A 19,957-nucleotide genomic window follows, 5' to 3' on the forward strand; every position below is an offset into this window, starting at 1 on the left:
CCTAGTAATAATAGGCATGAAATTTTTCTCAAGAATCTGCATTTCCTGTATATACGATGTGTTCAATATTTGTTACACAAGATCGTACGTATGCAGTCGCATATACGCATAGCTTACGGTATTTTTGCGAATTTGAAAATATGAGTGAAAGAAAAATGACGCAACGTGACGTCATCGGTGTAAAGAATGACGTCAATCTTTCGCAATGACTGACACGAGTGTACAAAAATCAGAATTTCGAATCAATTCTTTTCACATCGCTAAATACCGTACCACACAAATATCTTTGAATCTTTGAAACGGGGATTACTTATTTTTTCAACCGCACGTTGCTGAGATTTCGTTTTCATTGTTTTTTTTTTTTTTGGAGCTTCTTGATTTCACGTGAAATGAATTTCTGCACATGTTGCATTCAATCACCTCGCACTGTATCATCGCGATATATGACGTCTCAAAACCGAACAATTTGTCATGCACAAAAATCCTGAGTAATGGTTTTATGCGACGGACGTATAGGGTGAGAACTAGACATTGATAGATGGAATATAGTGTTGTACCTATATCAGAGGTAAGATGTGTGTAACGTCTTCATACTCACATTGACCGCACGCTGCGACGGCGTGGAGAAAATACACAATGAGCAAAGTTCTGGTCCCCATGATGACGAGAGTAAATTTTCTTCACTCTTCTTCGAAGCACGAAATATTCACTCAATTGTCTCTTGCGGTGACCAACGAACGCGGTGCGTTGACACTTTTCTTCCAGGGAGAAATTGAAGAACAACAAAAAAAGAATGAACCAAACGACGAGCGCTCTCGCCGTTAATTAATTTTTATTTATTTATTTGTTTATCGTTATTTATGGTGTTATTTTTTTTGTTTTATTCTTAGTTTTCTGCACCGCAAGTGTCTCGTTTATGTCGTTGTTATCATCAACGGATCGTTGCTGCAATCCCGTATAACGAATCGATCTGTAATTATGGAGTTAATCAGACGTGTTAGCTGAGCGAGGAGAGGAGAGAAGAAAGGACAAAGTATTTGATTATCAGGACTTGAACTTGCGACAGAACAAGAAGTGTTCTTATTTTCGTCTCATTTTCAAGCAACGGAAAAACTGTCGGCGAATCTATAAACTCCAAATCGTCTCGAGGTTCGGGGGAAAATTTTTTTTTTTTAAATAAAGAAAACGAAAAGAAAATTGGATGGAGAATAATCCGTACCGTACTGTGAACCAGAAAAAGAAGGGAACAAAAAACAAGTAACAGGAAGTATTAAAAGATCGGTCTGAATGGAAGAAGAGCGTAAACAAACGCTCGGCCGCGAGGCGTAAACATCTTAGTTTTGTTTCTTCTTGAAATCGCGTGTACATAAATGGTATATAGCAAAAGTCAAGAAGTATTCGAGTAGCCGAGTATACTTGCAATAAACAACACGACAGATATTTTCCAAATAACGCAGCCTCCCTTAGGCGAGTAATAATCGTATCGTCGATTTGAGTAAACAAAATATAATAATAACCATCGTATAAAAGAATAGTAGAACGCGAATACAGTTGATGTTAATAATAATATTTACCACGTGCGCATGTCTATTGTAACGTGCCTCTCAATTTCTTGCAGATTTATGAATTATACACACACAAGTTTAACAAATATATTGTAAGTATGTAACAATAATTCATCGATATGGACACAATGTGCGAATGACCGATTGACCACAAAAATTATTCAACTTATACGTATTTCACAAATGTACGTCAGAAGCAAGGGTAAAACAAAATTTTAAGAAAATAAAATGGTTGGCAAAAAGGGAATCCAATTTGGAATAACGTTGAAGGTAAGTAAAATAAAAGTACGATTCGATTACTGCGATTTAAAAAAAACTGCTCCTTCTTTAAAAAAAAACACACATCGCACACACGTGTGACTGTCGACAAAATAATTTTGATAAGAATCAATCGTCGACAGCGATGAGATCCAACTAGAGGCTGTTTGAAAATTTTGTGCAAGTAAGTATTTAGGATAAGGAAGTGATGATAAAAAAAAAAAAAATTATCGAACGCCGTGATGCCCGTCGCGCGATCAACACACGTCCGTTCGCTGCAACAGCCGGAGACCGAATACGAAATACCTATCGCCTGATGCTTCTCTGCCGCTTCGCTCGGCTCCTCGTCACGCTCTCCCCGGCGCGAAGCGACGCACGACGCTGTTTGCCTGCTGCCGGCATGCCATGCTGCTCACGGCTCAAGCACCGATGCGTCTGGTGGACCCGTATCTCTCCCCCCCTCCCCCCCCCCCAGCGCGCCCGTGGCCCTTTTGCGCACCTTCCGCGATGCCTCGCGAAACGATATTCCCCCTCGACCGACTGCTAGATCATTGGTTGTGTCACTCCTCCCCGCACCTCCGTCGATAATGATGCGCGCGAAAATAATTACCATTGTTTCTTCTATCCTCATTTTTCTCGCTATCAGCTTTCATCTAACTGTGACTTCCCCGCAGCTTGATCGAATCACCGAAAGTCTGATTCATCGTATACACGCAGCGAAGTTTGCGGAACCTCTGATATTCAAGGGGAAGAATAGTATGTTGTTTAACGAGGAGACAAAATCGGTCTTTCGGGCTGAGCGTAAGTTTGCAATATTAGTCGTAGGTGAACAGGCGTACGGGTCAAAGGCGAGTGGGATTTTAAACTTGTACAAAACATGCTTGAGTTATATAATATCATGTATATGACCAGAGCATGTTTTACGCGTTTTTCCATGCGTGTTCTCCGTATACAAGGTATATCCGTTTCTGTGACGGTCGAGTGAGTTTGCGAATGCGCGTGCGCCGAGTATAGAAAAGACTACTTCCAAGTCCTAGGAGTTAAAAGTGGTCCTTTCTGTACAGCGCGTACGCGCTGTCGCGAACAAATCTTACATTACGCGACCCTAACCGCAATTCTTGCTTCGTGAAAAAACGCGGAATATACTCTCGTTGTATACAAAATCGCGTGCACCAAGGTGACAACGGTCTTTTCGTCTCGCCTATTTGCAATATTCGTCTTCGGCTCGTCAAGCATACGCTCGGACCGAACAGACAAAGTTTGCCTCCTTGTTATACAATATATACTGTTTTACGAATACGGGATATTGAAATTTAAGAAGGATTGTTATGTTCTTTGATGTTATACTGATGAATAAGAATTCTCGACCTCGTATATAATCTATTATAGAATCTTGGTGATCGGTCAATTAAGTAAACGTATTTTTAGTTAACGTTTCGACCCGGATATGGGCCCTCCTCAGAACGATTGATTTATTTAACTGTCAAGAACAACAGAAATTTTTTTTTATAAATAATAATACTAGAATTAATCAGACATTAAATATTGTAGATGTAATACTCTTAGGGCTATTATATATTATTGGTTAGTAAGAACATTTTGATTAATTGAAAAAAGAATGGCTTTAAGTGTTATTTACCTTTTTTTATAAGTAAGTGGACTAAGATGTAGTCGAATTCACAATTTACAATTAGTGGAGACAATGTTCTTTGAGTGACGGTAGTCAATGTCAATCTTCTAGTTATTTTACATGTAGGAGTTAATAGTTGGAAGTCATTAATTAAAAAGATTAAAGAACTATGTTTCTTCACAGTCAGTATGTCATTGTGTTAAAAGGTTTTTAAAGAAGGTCTTTTTAGCAGTAAAATTAATTTGCAAGTGTCCAAGAAGTGGAGGTAGGCTCTTTATGACTATGTTCCACATGTCTAACCAAAAATTATTGTTGGTTGAACCGATTGGGTCAACAGGTGAATAACGACTGATGGGAGAAACAAATATGATCCAGAGTGAAGGTGAACCTAATATAAACAATTATACAGAAAAACAATAAATATTTTGTGAAAAAAATTATGTAGAAAGAACTGTGTTATGGGGACAAAAAATTTTTTTGTATCTAGTTAAGGTTAAACAATATTTGTTGTGTGGGCGGAGATTAGAGGTTTGTAAATATTACTTAAATGTTCAACATCTTGTCTAAGATTAACGGAATTGGTGTGACCTTCACTCTGGATCATATTTGTTTCTCCCATCAGTCGTTATTCACCTGTTGACATACTGACTGTGAAGAAACATAGTTCTTTAATCTTTTTAATTAATGAGTTCCAACTATTAACTCCTACATGTAAAATAACTAGAAGATTGACATTGACTACCGTCACTCAAAGAACATTGTCTCCACTAATTGTAAATTGTGAATTCGACTACATCTTAGTCCACTTACTTATAAAAAAAGGTAAATAACACTTAAAGCCATTCTTTTTTCAATTATTCAAAATGTTCTTACTAACCAATAATATATAATAGCCCTAAGAGTATTACATCTACAATATTTAATGTCTGATTACTTCTAGTATTATTATTTATAAAAAAAATTTTTTGTTGTTCTTGACAGTTAAATAAATAAATCGTTCTGAGGAGGGCCCATATCCGGGTCGAAACGTTAACTAAAAATACGTTTACTTAATTGACCGATCACCAAGATTCTATAATAGGTTCTTTGATGTTACTTCTCGTACAAATATTATAAGTTCGTATAGTTATATCTCGATATTTATTTTCGTATGGTTTTTTTTTTTTAAATTTATTGTTTAAAAAAAATTCCAATTACAGGTAAAACGATTGTCTGAAGACAAACCGTTTGTTAATTAGATATATAATAAGCTATGTGGCGTGGACGGTGAAAATACGTGCACGTGTACACACAAGTTCCGTTATAAATCAATCGCAACGAAAGCGAACGCTTCCGACTGACCGAATAGGGTTCTATACCGTGGATACATGCGGTAAGTACCGTAGCCAAGCCTCGTCGCGGGGGGTCAGCGATCGGGTCATGGGGTGCCAGGTCAACTTCTCTTCGTCTGGCGGCGCGCGGCGGCGGCAGAGGCCCGTAAGCTCGACGATGAATGAATCCCTGCACATCAATGGAACGAGTCGGCGCCTGCGCAGAAGTCGGATATGCGGCTTCACGCTCGTCCGCTTTCCGGTATCTCCGCTTGCAGCATCACAGGCGTTTTACTTCAACTCGGCTAAATAAATATGCCTGATCAAATCAATATGCCAATGATTACAGTCAAGCGTATGATGTTATTATCGAAATAATTTCTGGATACGTTTAGAGTAACAGCAGAAATTTTTTCAAAATGTTTATACAGAGAATAAATTTTTAACAAATTAGGTATGCGCCTGTGGACCGGCAATCAAGAAATAAATTACGGCTAGGCCGGTTTTGTTGCCTATCCACTGGCGTTTCAAAAACTAGTTTTTAGGTACAATATTACAGTCTGAGGTCATGGTAGATCGAAACAAAAAAAATCAAAAATAAATATGACATACTAAATGCATTTTTATTATTCTTGATTAAAGTATAAGTATAATATTATAATTTGTATAAGTAATAATCCAACAGCCTAGCTATGACGACGGATAAGGTTACTACAGACGTAAGATTGTGTACCTTTTTTTAAGTGTCAACATTTTGGCGCGATTAATAATGCGAGGAAAAATTTTTGTGTTGTATTCAGAACTCAGTTGCATGAAAATTAATTGTTTGCAATGACATTGATTACGTCGTCTGTCGTGATATCTTTCCATTCTACATAATGATACGTAATGATTAATATATACCTATATATTTCTATAATATTAGACAAGTGATGATCACAAAGATTAATACATTATTATAGTAATCGATAACAAGTAAGTTTACATCAGACTATTATTCATATCAAATTCTTACTAATCATATTATTATGTGTATCTCGAAGTTGTTTTAAAATATTTGCAGATATATATTAATTACAGATTCGAGGTATAGCTCTTTCTCATACTCTAACCCAAGTCTTGATCCGCAAAAAATAACACTCGCACAGAGTACGACAAATCATTACAATTAGTCCGTACGAGTTTCATTTCGAGGGGTACAAGTAGGTCGATGTAGAAGTATTAAGTGTTCGCAAAGTATTATTCAAAACTTCTGCCATGCAGCGTATTCTTCAAAGTTCGCATTGATAAAAATAATAATAAACGAGGTCAAGCAGAAAAAGAGAATGAAGCAAAGGAGAAATGAGGAATAATAAAATAAAAATAATATTATTGAAAGGGATGATGTTAAATTCTACTAGTATTTATTTATATTCTTAACAACTTAAAATAGAATAATATAGTCACCTAAGTTATTAAATTAAGTAGTTTGGCCAAAGTTGAAATAGAGATGGAAAGCCATGTATTTGGCTATGAGTTTCTGGATTTTTTCTTCGTTCTACCAAATGCAACAAGCGGAATGCCGTGTAGGAACGCGAGGCCGTAAAAAACGGCAAACTACAACGAAAAAATGAAAAATCTTCAATTTGTGACCCGTTATTTTCAGTTTATGAAAACTTCATGTATTTCATGCACGCAAGTCTAAAAATATTATTGTTTGGTGAATTGGACTATCGAGAGAAATAAAAAAACAATAGTCTAGCATACTATCGATATTGTAACTTCAGCAAAATATTAATCATTGTGTACTATTGTTATTATTAATTTCTTTATCACTTATCCTATTTCCTTATATAGATTTTATACTACTGTTCTATTTTCAACCACGCAACCAGTAACAGGATATAATATTATATATGAACGATCGTATTTGACGACAAATAGAGATATATGCCTATATTTTCAACAAACAATTTATAATCATTATCATTACGATTATTACCTAAATTGACGTGTGAGCATATCCGACTATAATAATGTATGTATATAATTAAATGCGCTAGACAGCTTAGTCGTAGTTAGCCTCAGTCATAAGAACGGTTAAAAAATATACATATAATATACCTAGATAGTATATTCTAAGCACTGCCTTTATGCGATTCGATTGATCGGTAGCTCTTTAACTTCTAAACGGATTCACTTAGCGCAGCGTAGGCTTTTTAGATAGATATATAGGTTGAGGTATCCTACAGAATCGTCTTCCGGATTTTTTTTTGCAAGGTTTTTATTTTTCTATTAATGAACACGATTTTACTTTATGAAATTGAAATGAAACTGTCACCGTTATTTATAAGCATTGAAAAGCAGTTCCAATTTTTTTGTTTTTTCCTTTGTACCTTGCACTCTCAGATTGAAAAAATTCAGTTTAGGCACTTCTGTAACTCGCATTCGTAACGATTTCACAATGTATCTTCAAGTATAATTTATTTTTTTAATATCAGCACCGTTTTTCTTTGCTTCCTTTAGTTTGTTCTTTGCTTATCCTTATCTCTACCTCCATCATTAGCAAAAGTTTGTACCGAATGATATATTCCTCGCTTTACAATACTTTTCAATTGAAAATATCACCTATTAGGCTCTCGTTATTTGTTATTACAGAAAAACTATCTCTCAGTATATACGTGTATGTTTGTATCTGTCTGATTCCCTATTCTGTGGGATAAGAATCTTCAATGTATGAATGAATACGTAAAATATAATATTCAAGTGTAAAGCGGTTTTCTACTGCAAATGGTTGTTCTCATTGACGTTCTGAATTAATACTCAAGTAGTACATTATGCTAATTGTTATACGTTCGCCTCGACATTTCGTACTTATAGGGAATATCAGTGGCCTCTTAAAAATTTTCTTGAGAAATTTCGGTACCTCAAAGATATTTCCCTTCTTTTAAGAAGAGTCTCGAATTCACTAGTGATGTAAAAACCACGGAGCTCTTGAAATCCGTCATTTTTTATTTTATCTTAAACGTTTAATAAGATTGAAATGTATGTAATTGAGGGAAAACCCCAAAAGTTGTACATTTCTCAAAAAAGAAAGTTAGAATACGTGAAAACAATGCGATCATTTACACAAAATCAATGATTAGTTTCGTTTGTAGTTAGCCTGATGCGTCAGAATTCCGAACACTACTCGCTCTGTCAAAGACAGAAAAATGTCGGAAACACCTTAATGTTCGGTTTGACTAATATATTTTCATTCATCTGTTACTCTAACAATTACTCACACCTAGAAAATAATTCCTACGATCAAGACTTCAAAACGGAAGTTCTCTTTCGGTTGCACGTATATCAAAGTTCTAAATTCTCATGACAATTCCTTTTTTCTAGCTTATCAAAACTTTCCAAAAAACTCTGAATCTACGGGACGGGATTTTCGAATCTTCTCGAGAGTTATTTGAAATGATATCAGAGATATTTCTTAAGTTTAATAAAAATTGCTTTACACCAGATTCCACGTCATGTGACTTCCAGTTTCCCGTTCCAATTACCCGATAATGTTCTCTCGACGATCGGACAGCGGAAAAAAGTAGATTTCGAGGTCTGGACTAGTCTTAGAATGTTGGAAATTTTGCTTACAATATAATTCTTCAAGGATATCCCTCGCGACCAGTCAAAACGCAAAAATCGATACGTCTCTTCCATCTTCCAGTCACGATCAAAGAGAGTTGAAGGAAATATTTAGCATTCGCACACGGTTAGCCCGTATCTCGTTATCGTCTCGATAGACGTAAACACGCAGTTAAATATGTAAAAATATGTATATGCATGTATAAAAATTTCGTTCTCAAATTCGATTGTGTATTAACTCTCACTTAGTCTCTTTTATCCACGGTGTGCACAACTAACTGAAGAACACGCCGTTATAAGTTTGAAATAATAATTTGTTCGTCGGCTCTTGTTGTAATATAGCTTCGTATTATAATATTATAATAATTATTATTTTCCTTTCCTCAGTTGTTTTGCTTTCTTTTCTATACTAAAGTATGAAATTGTTAGAACATAATCCTAACCGTTAAAAGACTGTAACCAACGAACCTAGGAAGAAACGTAATAATACGTTTGCGATTACTGTCGTCTCTTATCCCGGCGCGAATTAAGGCGTTGTTCTAGGAAGCTGGCGTCGGGTTCGACGGTGGCGTTACGGTGTTAGCCTGCCGGGCACGCCTGCGTTTGTCCAGCAAAGCATTATTCGTGTTGTCCAATTGCTTCAACCCTGCAGTGTCGTAGTCGACTCGCATCGTAGCAAGGGATCTGGTCATTTCCTCTTGCACTTCAGGCCAGAGTTCCTCTCCTTCGCGAAGCACTCGCCCAGTGTGAAGCGGAGTGGCTGGCACTTCCGTGTGCTTCTATTGTACATCGCCAAGAAGAAGAAAATAAACAGAGATTAATGAGATATGAAAAGCAAGATCACCATAGCCTTTTAACCATGTTTTTTTAGATTGTTTCGTCACTCTTACCGAAATCCACTTGTTCCGCATAACTTGATCGATGTGTAGCCTTTGAGCAGGATCTGTGCACAGCATTTCCTTGATCAGATCACGCGCATCCTGACTAACGTTCGACCACTCTGGTGCCGGGAAATCGTACTGACCAAGCCTGATCCTTCTCTTCATTCCAGGGGAAATAGCCAAGCCGTGGTTACTGTAAAAAGGCGGAAAACCACAGAGCCTGAAACGAGAAAACAACGTGGTCAAACTTCTCCTAGACTTTAAGTAATACTAAAGATGGTTTTAAATGTCGATGTGATAGAATATTTCGCCTGAAAATGTAATGAATTAAGGGAAAAAATATATGGATACATATATCAAGATCAACACAGACATCTGTGTTGTCACTTTGAAATCATAAGCATTCTGATTAGATAATATAGCGATAGGGAGGTTGATTGCCCGCCTTGTACAAAGCAATAGCATAGTATAGTAGTTATACTGTGTTAATTTATAACGATTCAAAGATAGGAGTAATATGATAAATCGAATTATTGTAATTCTTACTTACAGTATGTACATGATCACACCCAGTGACCAAATATCGCAGCTCTTGTCGTACTTGTCAGGTCCCAAAACTTCTGGAGCTGCAAGAAAAACAAATTTGACAATGAAACATTTACTTTTCATAAGCTACTTGATTTCTTATTATATCATGTATCCAAGTCATGTTCTTTGAGACTTACCGACATAGTAAGGAGTGTAACACGGAGTTTGCAGAGTGTCTTTCAAATGTGTCTCCTTTGCAAAACCAAAGTCTGTGAGCTTGAGAATTCCTGTGATGTCTGAAAATATTATCAAAAGGTAAATGAAAGAGTAATGATGCATTGAGTAGTGCGTAATTGTGTTATAAATGAAGAAGAAGGCAGGAAGAAGAGTAGTTTATATAATATTTTTATGAGGAAACACAAAGAATGTGTGGAAATTTCTACTCTATACCTATAATATTTACGTATTAATACGATTATAATATTACCAGGCTTCGAGTAAAGTAGATTTTCCGGCTTTAGGTCTCTATGAGCGATGTTCATGTCGTGCAGATGTTTCACAGCTATGCATATCTCGTACATTATTTGTGCCGCCTCTGAAACATATTATAATTAATCAATCACTCTAATAAGGTTGGCAACTCGACATCCCAACGTATTTATTTCTGAGCGTGACAAGCTGAGTATTCAAATCGTGCACATTATAGAAACACATAAATTCTCTCACTATTATACGACGCTTGCAAGCCTTTTAAATCGTGTTTTAAACCCGTACAAGATGGGCGCGACTATTTTTTTCCTTGTTAATATTACGACGCAGCAAAAAACATCAAAGATCATGAAAACTTTGACAATTACCTCTTTCCGTAAAAGCTCCGTCCTGTCGATCCTGTATCCTCTGAAACAACTCGCCTCCTTCCATGCTGAAAAGAAAAAAAAAGTCATTAAATGAAATATGAACAATTTTCAACGGCAAGCGAAATATCTTACATTATGAGAAATGCAAGGAGCGGACAAAATGGCGACACGAGAACGTCCACCTCGTAACTTCAGGTGCAGCGTTTTCTTAGCGAGCTCAGAAGTCATTGAAAAAATTTATTACGTAGGTTTATCCAAGGTCTGCACGACCGAAAAACGTCGGTATTATGGACGTCGAAACATTAAGGGGAGCGGAAATTGCGTAACAAATTCTGTCCTCGATCTTGATGGGACATCGGCCATGTTTGTGTACCGTATAACGCCGGCAGAACGCTAACAAGATCTGTAATATTTTTCTCACCATTCCATCACGACGAGTAAACACTTGTTACCGCTGTACGTATTCTCGTACACATCCTTCACTTGTACTATATGACGACAGTGGGAGGCCCTCCAGTGCAATTCCACTTCTCTCCTAGCTTTCGTACAGTCGTGCAATACCTGCAATTCACACGTATAAATGATGACACTGTTTTCCTTGCTTTACGACCAGAGTACAAATTAAGAATGAGAATCGGGTGAAAATATAAACTAGTTATGTATCCATGACACCGACAATAGAGCACCGGAGAAATAATTTTTACGGGATTGAAGTTCGTAAGTACGTTATTTTAACAAGCATTTTCACGAAAATTCATATTGTTTACAGATTTCAGCATTCTTTTAAATCCAGTAAAGCTCAGTATAGCATTAACAAATCCATCATACTTTGCAATTTCAACTCCTTCGGTTATTCTGAAGTTGCACAATACTGTTTTTTTTTTTTTTTTTTTTTTAACGTTTATTAGGTCAACGTTACTTTAACCATACGATCTTTCCGGGAAACGGGACAGAAATGTCCAGTTCTCGAGATCCGGGTACAAAATCTGGGCGTTGAATGAACTCGGACGAAAGCAACGACCGCAGACTTGGTCGATATGCATCGGACTTGAGCTTGGTTTAAAAAAAGTTGGACCACGTTCCGAGCATTCCTCAGCCCATGCGGTTTATACCTAAATCATCACCTTGCAAGCAAGTTTACTTTTCAATTAAAATTTCACAGCCAGTTTACGTGTTAGAGTGAATTTCTTTTTTATACATTATACCTACACACGTATGTATCTCTTTCATATTATAAATAATCGATCTTTATCTGTCCATAATGATGAATCAATCGAGGGTAAAAACGAAGTTATTGGGAATCACATGATGATATCACGTTCGCTCGTGCGAAATCGCGGTGGTTTCCGCTTATTTAGTTTTTTTTGTTTTTCTTCATGTTGGTTCCTCTGTCGTCACGATAACGCTATCTCCGTGGAGTGCAATTTCGCGAATAGACATATAAAAGAAATGACGTACGAGTACAAGTAGTGTTGATTACACGATAATGGGCACGTTTTTAAGAAGGTTTTGGTTGGCCAAAAATCGATCTCTTTTTACTGATTTCAATACGAGATATAGTCGTACATTGAGTATTTATAAAATATATTGTATTCGTAAGCAGGGCAGATCTATTTAAAATACAAAAATAGAAAATACTGTTATTGTAAACAAAAGCTTAGATATCGAAGCTTCGTTTAAGGTTTCGTTTTAAAATTGTTAAAAATCTATAGTAATTCCGATCGATTCCAACTAACGATAATTCATTTTATGCAGACGACTGTTTTCTACAAATTCACTCGAATTTTATCGATAATACACGTCATGGCGTGCATTGTGGTAATATCTTGGCATGCTGTATTTTCTTTCTTGAAATTTCAAGGCGACTGCGAAAACGTCATTCTCCAATACCGTATTTTCGCGAAATGATCGTACGCCTTTCGTGAGTACATTGTGTACTTTATACCTATACAGACGTGACTCAAGTGACGGTAAATCAGAAGACTGTGTTTTATTTATACATACATAGATGGATTGGACGTGTTTGAAAAGTATTAAACGTTCTGCAGTCATGGGCGATTTTTTTTCCGACGTCAACGCAAATGTCTATAACCACATACCACATACCATTTACGACTTTACGGTTTTACGTCTAGAGGATACAGCGATAATGTTCTCACACTCTTCGACATAGATATTCGTATGTATAATATGTACGGATATGCATGTATAAATGTAAACTTGTACACATGCCGATATATGTTACGTAACAAGGAGAGTTGACAGTAATTTTTCCATAATAGCCAAATTATACGCAATGAATGTCAAAAAGATTGCGTCTTGACTTATTTTCAGTTAAATTTTCAGCATTCATGTTACTCTCTACCTTTTGCTGTATTCCCATCTGATTATAAAAAAATTTTACAGCAATGATTGTATCGGATTGAATGATTTCTTTTCCTGTTTCTTTACCTGCTTCTCGTATTCTATATTCAACTCGAAGATTCTTATAATAATACTCTTTAATAGGCTTGTAAAAGTAAATACAATTTGCATAATGGATTCTCACACGGTTATTTCCACCGAGGAACAGAGCGAGAATGACTACATGCGGCGGCAAGAGTTCAGTGGGAAAGAAAAGAATAGAGTAATCTGATTTTTGTTGTTCATGTTTTTGTACAACATCGATTCAACGATTTTGCAATGATTATACCTATAACACGTGGAGCTTCGGGCATTCGCATTACTTTTTGCTAGTAACGCATATATTGCGAAATCGCATTAACAGACTGTTCCTGCAACACTTCATTTGTATAATCATTCATAAACGATCCTGCCACGTGTGGCGAATAATATATAATTCTCACTAATTTCTTCCCCAATTGAAATCATTTCAATGTATGACAATTTTTTTTCCCTGTATCATTATGGTACAAGGAAGTTCCGCATACAAGATATTTACTCGAGCGGAAGACGATCATGCAACTACTTTGGAAGTTCCCGTGAAGTCCGTAAAAAGACGTGGACAGTTTTTTCCTTCTCGATATTGACCGTGAACTTTATTCTAAAACTAGAAATTAACCGTGACTTGATGGACTTGTAAGTCGATACTCGCGGACATGATTGTTTCTCCTCAAAATCGGCGATTGATAAAACGGACGAAAAAAATATTGACGTACGTACCGCAGATAAGAAAGACAATTAAAGAAATAGAAGAAAAACGTAGAAGAATACAATGACTCGTAATGTTTACACAGGCGAATCGAAGAACAGAAAAACAATGTGAACGGAAAGATATCAAGATAGTTCTTATAATTCTTTCCGTTGCAGTGAAAGGTCAAGTTAATTCCACGAATCTACAATATTTATATAAGCACACAAATATATCTTCTGTCCAAACAACAATCATTCAATTAATATTTACGGTGCGCGGAAAAAGTTTGTGTATCATCCCTCCAACTATTCTGATGACGTCAACCGTTTTCACGTGACCTACACATAAGCAAGTAACTGGTGCAGAAACAATAAAATGGCAGTCGATACATTCGGCATATCCTTTTGTTTATCCGTCCGTAGCAGCATATAAACGATTCATGACGATTACTAGTGGGCATTATGAGTTGTCTGTGACAACTGATATACGCTGCGTTATAATACACGCATATAATGTACTATAAGTTGGTATGAAATACGAAGGTTGCATTCCTACGTGAGACTGTTTGCTTAGTACATACGTACACACGCTTCAAACCATCCTAATTTGTAATTCAAGCACATTCTCAACGAGACCACGACAAAATATAATTATTGCTGACAGCGGATCAGATTCGCTGTAGTTTGGTCCCGTTCACCTTTATATTTATTGCTTTGCCGCGAAACGCTGTTCCGCAATCATTTGAATCGTCGTTCCGGTTTTTTTTTTTTTCCTTCATCAGACTTTTCAGAACCGAACACCGTCACTATAGTGAGGTATTTCTTACTATTTGCAACGAATTGGAGAGTAATTACTATCAATAAAATATCGCCCTTGCGGCGGAAAAAAGGAAATCATTGATTTTAGGACCGCCATGTTTGTTTGAAACCGAAGAATCCGCGTCTCGATCTTAAAATATTGCATCTTCGCAATAACCAGAGACAGTGAATCTCTCTATCAGTTAGTGGGCTGGTTCTCCGATCACAAAATCGGTGATATGTGACGAAAAAAGACCGTAACGGGCCTTAAAAAACGCGAAGTGGGAGCCGGGCGGGGATTTTCTTAACTATCATACTCGTCGTCGTATTTCACGCTATTTTAGCAACGCGTGCGCAGTTCTTTCGATCGGCCCAGCGACCGCAGCTCCCAAATTAATGCTACTTCAAGGCTGTCAGAGTCTAAGCCACAAAATAACTATTCAACTTGCAGGAATCAGGGAATACTCGGAATATCATACAGCTTACGCAATACCGGAATGTTGCTTTCAGCAAGTATGGATTTGGAATGGCGCGGTGCCTTTCTCGCATAAGGTGATTCAGCCGTGATTGATCCAACTCTATATAATATCATCAATTTCGATTGATAATGAATTACAGATATCTAGATCGTGATTCCGATACTGTCGTCTGTCATTTGGAAAGATATTCAAGGTTCTCTCAAAATGAGTTTCAGACATATTGTGTAATAACACTTCGCCTCAAATCTGTGGAAACATTGCAGGAATGTTTTTGTTTCTCTTTATTATTCATTAATTGCAATCGGGAAGAGACTGACCCCAGTTTGAATGAGTCATTCGCAGATGACGTAGGCACATACCTATGTACGCACATGTATGCACTATCCATAAACTTGAGACGTGGTGTTAAACACGGATTGTTTGTTTCTCCACGTCTATTTTTCACCCGATTATTCGAAAAGGGTCACTCACCTTGAGCGCGTATTTAGCTCGAGTCTTTTTGTCGTAACATTGAACGACTTTTCCATTTATCCCAAGTCCCAGAACGTGATTGCTTATCTCGTAGTCGTCGACGATGGGGGTTAATTTTGGGAGACGGGTTTCCCCTCTAGTGATAGGACACTCCATGACTGTCTTTCTCTTCGATGCTTTGCTGCAGGGATTTCCTTTACCGACTTTTTCCTTTTCCTTATTCTTTTTATCAGACCGAACGTCGACCTCAGTTTCACTCAGACTCGACTTGACGATTTTCTTTTGCTTCTTGGTGGTTCCTCGAGCTCCTTCCGCTTTTCTACGAAACAATCATTGCCGACCAACTTATTATTAGCCGTGAGATCATTCTCGCTACTTTCACACCAAATCCGTTTTAAAGGCTATATCACATTTGGGGGGGGATTCTGAATTTACTTAATTGTATAAAGAAGTGAGAAATGTGATGTGTACGTTTTTTTTTTTTTTTTTAGATCATACAATCAATTTCATATGATCCCCATGATATACGCATACATCGAACTTACAATTTACATCTAAACATAGTTTTTATAAGCGTCAATCACAAAACCCTTTTCCCAAACAGAAATCTTGCTTGATCACTCGTTATGTTGTTTCCGCGTGGTATTTATATTCAAATATTTTCCACCTACAGCTGGGTGAATAATTTGAAAACGTAAATCACATGGAAAAGGAATAAATTAAAAAACCGTTTCAGTGTATATTCTTCGAATTAGAAAAATACGAGCAGAATTGAAGAACGTAAAAATAAGAAGTCCGTAGATTCGTCGTAGCTTCGGCGGAAAGTCCTTTGAAACAATTTGAAGCAAAAACAACGGTTAAACCTTAAGTGATAATCTTGTACAACCTGACGGGAAGTAGTCAAACTGTGCGTATATAGCTGATAATAATTGTTTTACAAAATTTTGTTAGAATTACCAGTAAGAATATTACTACAATTATGTGTTAAAAGCTTCGTAAAAAGAAGAGGAAAGATCGACAACGTAACGAATGATTAAAGATTCTAAAATGAAAAGAAAAACCAAAAAAAAAATATCAACAAAGCAGAAGTTATAAGGATTGGTTAATCGTTTATTGCCATGTATACTTATGCGTTTTCTAAAACAATTTACAAGCGTGATAGTCGTAGATTAGAATATACAGTTACAAATAAATATAGTTAAAATTTCATTATAAACTGGAAACACTGCTGCAGAAATAAAGTATTATTATGTAAAGTAACGTATAACATGAGGTAAAAACTTTTTCCTTGTCAAAGTTCCTTGCGTATAATAAGAATAAGATGCATAAAGGAGAGTAGAGAAAGAGAGAGAGAGAGAGAGAGATATTTAAAAATAACACAGCTCTTGACTATCACGGATGCCATCGCCACGTGTTGATTTAATTTAATTATAATAATATACTTAATACGAATATTTGTAAAAATTGAAATGTGTACAAATATAGCCGTTGATAACTTTTAATTATGATACTAGAGGACGATAGTAGTTACGATCATTGTCACTTTAATTATAACGTCGAAGTGATAAAGCTCTGTAGTATGAGAAGTTAGGATAAATCGGTTGCGGTATAGGAATGCCATGTCTGAGGAGAAATTTCAAATGTTACAACAGACGTTTCGGTAAGATGCGAATTCTCTATTGGGGGAAGAAAAGAAGGAGAAAAGAGTAGAAATAAGTAGGAGATATCCCGTAATGTAACTGACGAATTTGAATTTGAATTTGAATTGCGTGATTTATTAGACGGGCTTCGTTAAACTGTTTTTTACACCACGCATGCATGTATTATGTATAAAGTCGATACGTAATAATTCGCGAGAATAAATATCAGTGTATATGAAGAAGCACTGGCGATCGATAATAGACACGAGGTTGAAGTTGGCAAGGTTATCGTAACGAAACATTGGTTAAAAACTTACTATTTTCTTAGTTTTACAATGATTTTTAAGGAACTAAGCTTTCGAAATATGAGTGTGTTTTGTTTCATAACGGATTGATGAATTTCAGACAATTCGAAAATGGCGATATAACGGTTTTTTCTCAACATGAATCGTTACGATAACGTTACCAAGTTCAATATGATCGATAAACAGCATAAACAAGAAGCGTGCCCAACTGCAGTCGCAGATTTAAAAGTAAAAATAATCGAATGACCCAAAACTAAAGAAGGGCATACATGGGATGCGTGTGTGTGTGTGTGTGTGACATAATTGCAGTATATTTTGAAGAACAAAAGGGAGGCGATTTATTAATAATGTTGTAAGTGAAACGGAGATGGGGAGAAAAAAAATTAAAATTTCACGAGACCTCCAAAACTTCCATTTATTAGACGACGATTTTGGCATTGCTGACCCAGCTCAATTCTCGATAAGTTTCTCCCAAAAAACTGTGGAACACCACGTATGTTATAATATTTATACAATACGGTTGGTATAGACAGGCGTAATTTTGTTGTTGTTAAAAAATAAGTACGGATGAGGGAGAAAAATCGAAATAGTCATAAAATGTAAAAAACAGTAAAAACGTACAGATATTACTGTCTGAGATTGTTAAAGAGCATTAATGCAAAAGTGTAGAAAAACGAAACGACGAAGCGAATCGCATCCTGGTGAAAATCGGTTAGAACCAGAACACCACACGGTAAAAGTAAGTAGTGACAGCGGTGGTTGAGAGAAAAAAGTTTCGGGAAAACCATTTGCACAGGAGGATACTGTTAAGCTTGAGGTATTTGAAATTTACGGCCTCACATACATGATTCCGGTATCACAAGTTATACAGCTACGAACGTATGCATAATATAATATGATGTATGGATATATGATCTATAATGTATGCGTATGCAGTTAGCGCTAGGTGAAAAATTATTCTGCAAATACACCGCATCGTATATTAACAAGTCATATTTATATTCCTTTTCCGTCAACACTTAACAGTTATTACGTATGACAATCTACGGTCTACCGAATACAAATAAAAAACAAAAAAAAAAAAAAATTAAAAAATACGCACAAATACAAAGAAATGGTAGTCGAAACAGCTTTTTTTTATAACTACTCGATTGATCGACGGGTATGAAACACGTTTACTCCTACTTCCGCATGTTAAGTGAAGCGTGATAGATGTTGTGAAGTTGTATTAAGCTCCGTTTTGACTTGTGCTTTTTTGTTTCATAAAACCGGTCTCGATTGTTTTCTAAAACGATTGGACGGGTGAAGACTTTATCAGTCAGGCGACACGCAGCCGTGTTGTGTGCTTTCTTTCTGTTCACAAACCAATGATTGCACACGTTCGCGTAAGTATAACTCGTGCTTCTAACCGTGTATCACAGAAATCAGAAGGAACCACGAGTTGCGGTTCGACGTAGAGGGGCACCATATCTACCTATGCGAACACACATACATAGACTACGTATTGCAGAAGGTGTGTCACGCCAAGGTTCGTAAATATGGAGGTTGAGTTCGACGGTCGGTCGGTAAGCGTAAGGAAATAGTCGACGCGTTTTAATTTCAAACTTTCGGAAGGGAATAGTTTCGACAAAGCTGGAGATTGGCTGATTTTTTAATACCAACCAATCAGATCAGTCTTTCATTTCTCTAGTTTTCAAAATGTGTCAAATAAAACACATCCAGTCTCGCGATATGGGCAAATAGAAAAGGCAACGCGTCGTCATTCGTCACTCGTGCCCACTTTTTTTTTCAATCCTTTTCATTTAACCCCCCCCCCCGCCCCTACCGACGAGCAAAAGAACCTACTTCCATCACAGAAACGTACAGCTTTTGTTATAACCCCGACAATTTCCACCTCGGACGTACTATGCGATGTTGGTATTGTAGGTAGGTATGTACCTACGGGTGTAAGTGTGCACGTATGTACCAACACACGTATCGCGCTATTCACAATTGGATCTCTACATGCACGCGCACTCCGTGTGGCAAATTTACAACGTGCAAATCACTCACTCTACAGTGTCTATCACTCTCCCTCACCGCGCGCAGTTATGATCGATCCTTAATCCTTACTCCGTTTAGAAAAAAAAATTTCAATTCCCCAACAGACTTTTTCGTTTGGACGATGCACTATGGATAATATACTATATCGTTTATTGTATTCCCGTGGCCATCTCTCTTTCTCTCTTAACCTACGAAAAAAGAGAGCGTCTGCCGGACAAGAGACCTCGACGAATTCCCGACTCTGACTGTAAGGCTACAGTCTCGCTGGGAAATTTTTCTTTCCCCTCCTCCTCCCCCCCTCCACGATTCTCCGCCACCACCACGATTCCCCGCCCCCACCTTACCGGCCCAACCAAATTCCAAAGTCCTCACCGACCAATGAACGAATGGACGGAACGACGCGACGAAATCAAACAAGGATGAAGAAAGGTGGTGGGCTATTAGTTAAACACAG

At 37.0% G+C, this 19,957-nt stretch overlaps 2 protein-coding genes and 1 long non-coding RNA gene across 17 annotated transcripts in view; 1 reads left to right on the forward strand and 2 right to left on the reverse strand.

Annotated features, from left to right (window-relative positions):
* Positions 1-3,496, reverse strand: part of LOC107226867 — a 36,700-nt gene extending 33,204 nt beyond the window's left edge. Inside the window, exons 1-2 of one of the 4 annotated variants that reach the window (XM_046742137.1) lie at positions 1,575-2,096; positions 599-970 (exon numbers count right to left, since the gene is read on the reverse strand). In XM_046742137.1, coding sequence (XP_046598093.1) covers positions 599-659 — 61 coding nt within the window. In that variant the 5' untranslated portion in view covers positions 660-970; positions 1,575-2,096. Of the gene's footprint in view, positions 1-598; positions 971-1,574; positions 2,097-2,129; positions 2,207-3,462 lie in introns of those variants that run through there. The other 3 variants (XM_046742136.1, XM_046742135.1, XM_046742134.1) reach the window with 3 other exon arrangements.
* Positions 3,497-4,496: 1,000 nt separating this feature from the next.
* Positions 4,497-6,070, forward strand: LOC124294520. Its single transcript, XR_006904399.1, has 2 exons — positions 4,497-4,569; positions 4,653-6,070. It is a non-coding gene; the product is annotated as an uncharacterized LOC124294520 (long non-coding RNA).
* LOC107226850 (MAP kinase-activated protein kinase 2) lies at positions 5,366-19,742 on the reverse strand. 12 transcript variants are annotated; one of them, XM_015667807.2, is made up of 10 exons: positions 19,573-19,742; positions 17,861-17,939; positions 15,516-15,834; positions 11,057-11,196; positions 10,636-10,700; positions 10,266-10,373; positions 9,976-10,074; positions 9,801-9,876; positions 9,260-9,470; positions 5,366-9,148 (listed from the first exon to the last, which is right to left on the reverse strand). In XM_015667807.2, exons 2-10 carry the CDS (start codon positions 17,896-17,898, stop codon positions 8,909-8,911), a joined length of 1,296 nt encoding a protein of 431 aa, XP_015523293.1. In that variant the 5' UTR covers positions 17,899-17,939; positions 19,573-19,742; the 3' UTR covers positions 5,366-8,908. The 12 variants fall into 12 exon arrangements, with proteins under 12 accessions (XP_015523293.1, XP_046595948.1, XP_015523292.1 ...); XM_046739992.1 differs by having other exon boundaries at positions 19,540-19,742; XM_015667806.2 differs by having other exon boundaries at positions 19,513-19,742.
* Between the last annotated feature and the right edge of the window lie 215 nt (positions 19,743-19,957).

The sequence above is a fragment of the Neodiprion lecontei genome, chromosome 5 (assembly GCF_021901455.1).
Source record: "Neodiprion lecontei isolate iyNeoLeco1 chromosome 5, iyNeoLeco1.1, whole genome shotgun sequence".
In the NCBI taxonomy this organism is placed as follows: domain Eukaryota; kingdom Metazoa; phylum Arthropoda; class Insecta; order Hymenoptera; family Diprionidae; genus Neodiprion; species Neodiprion lecontei.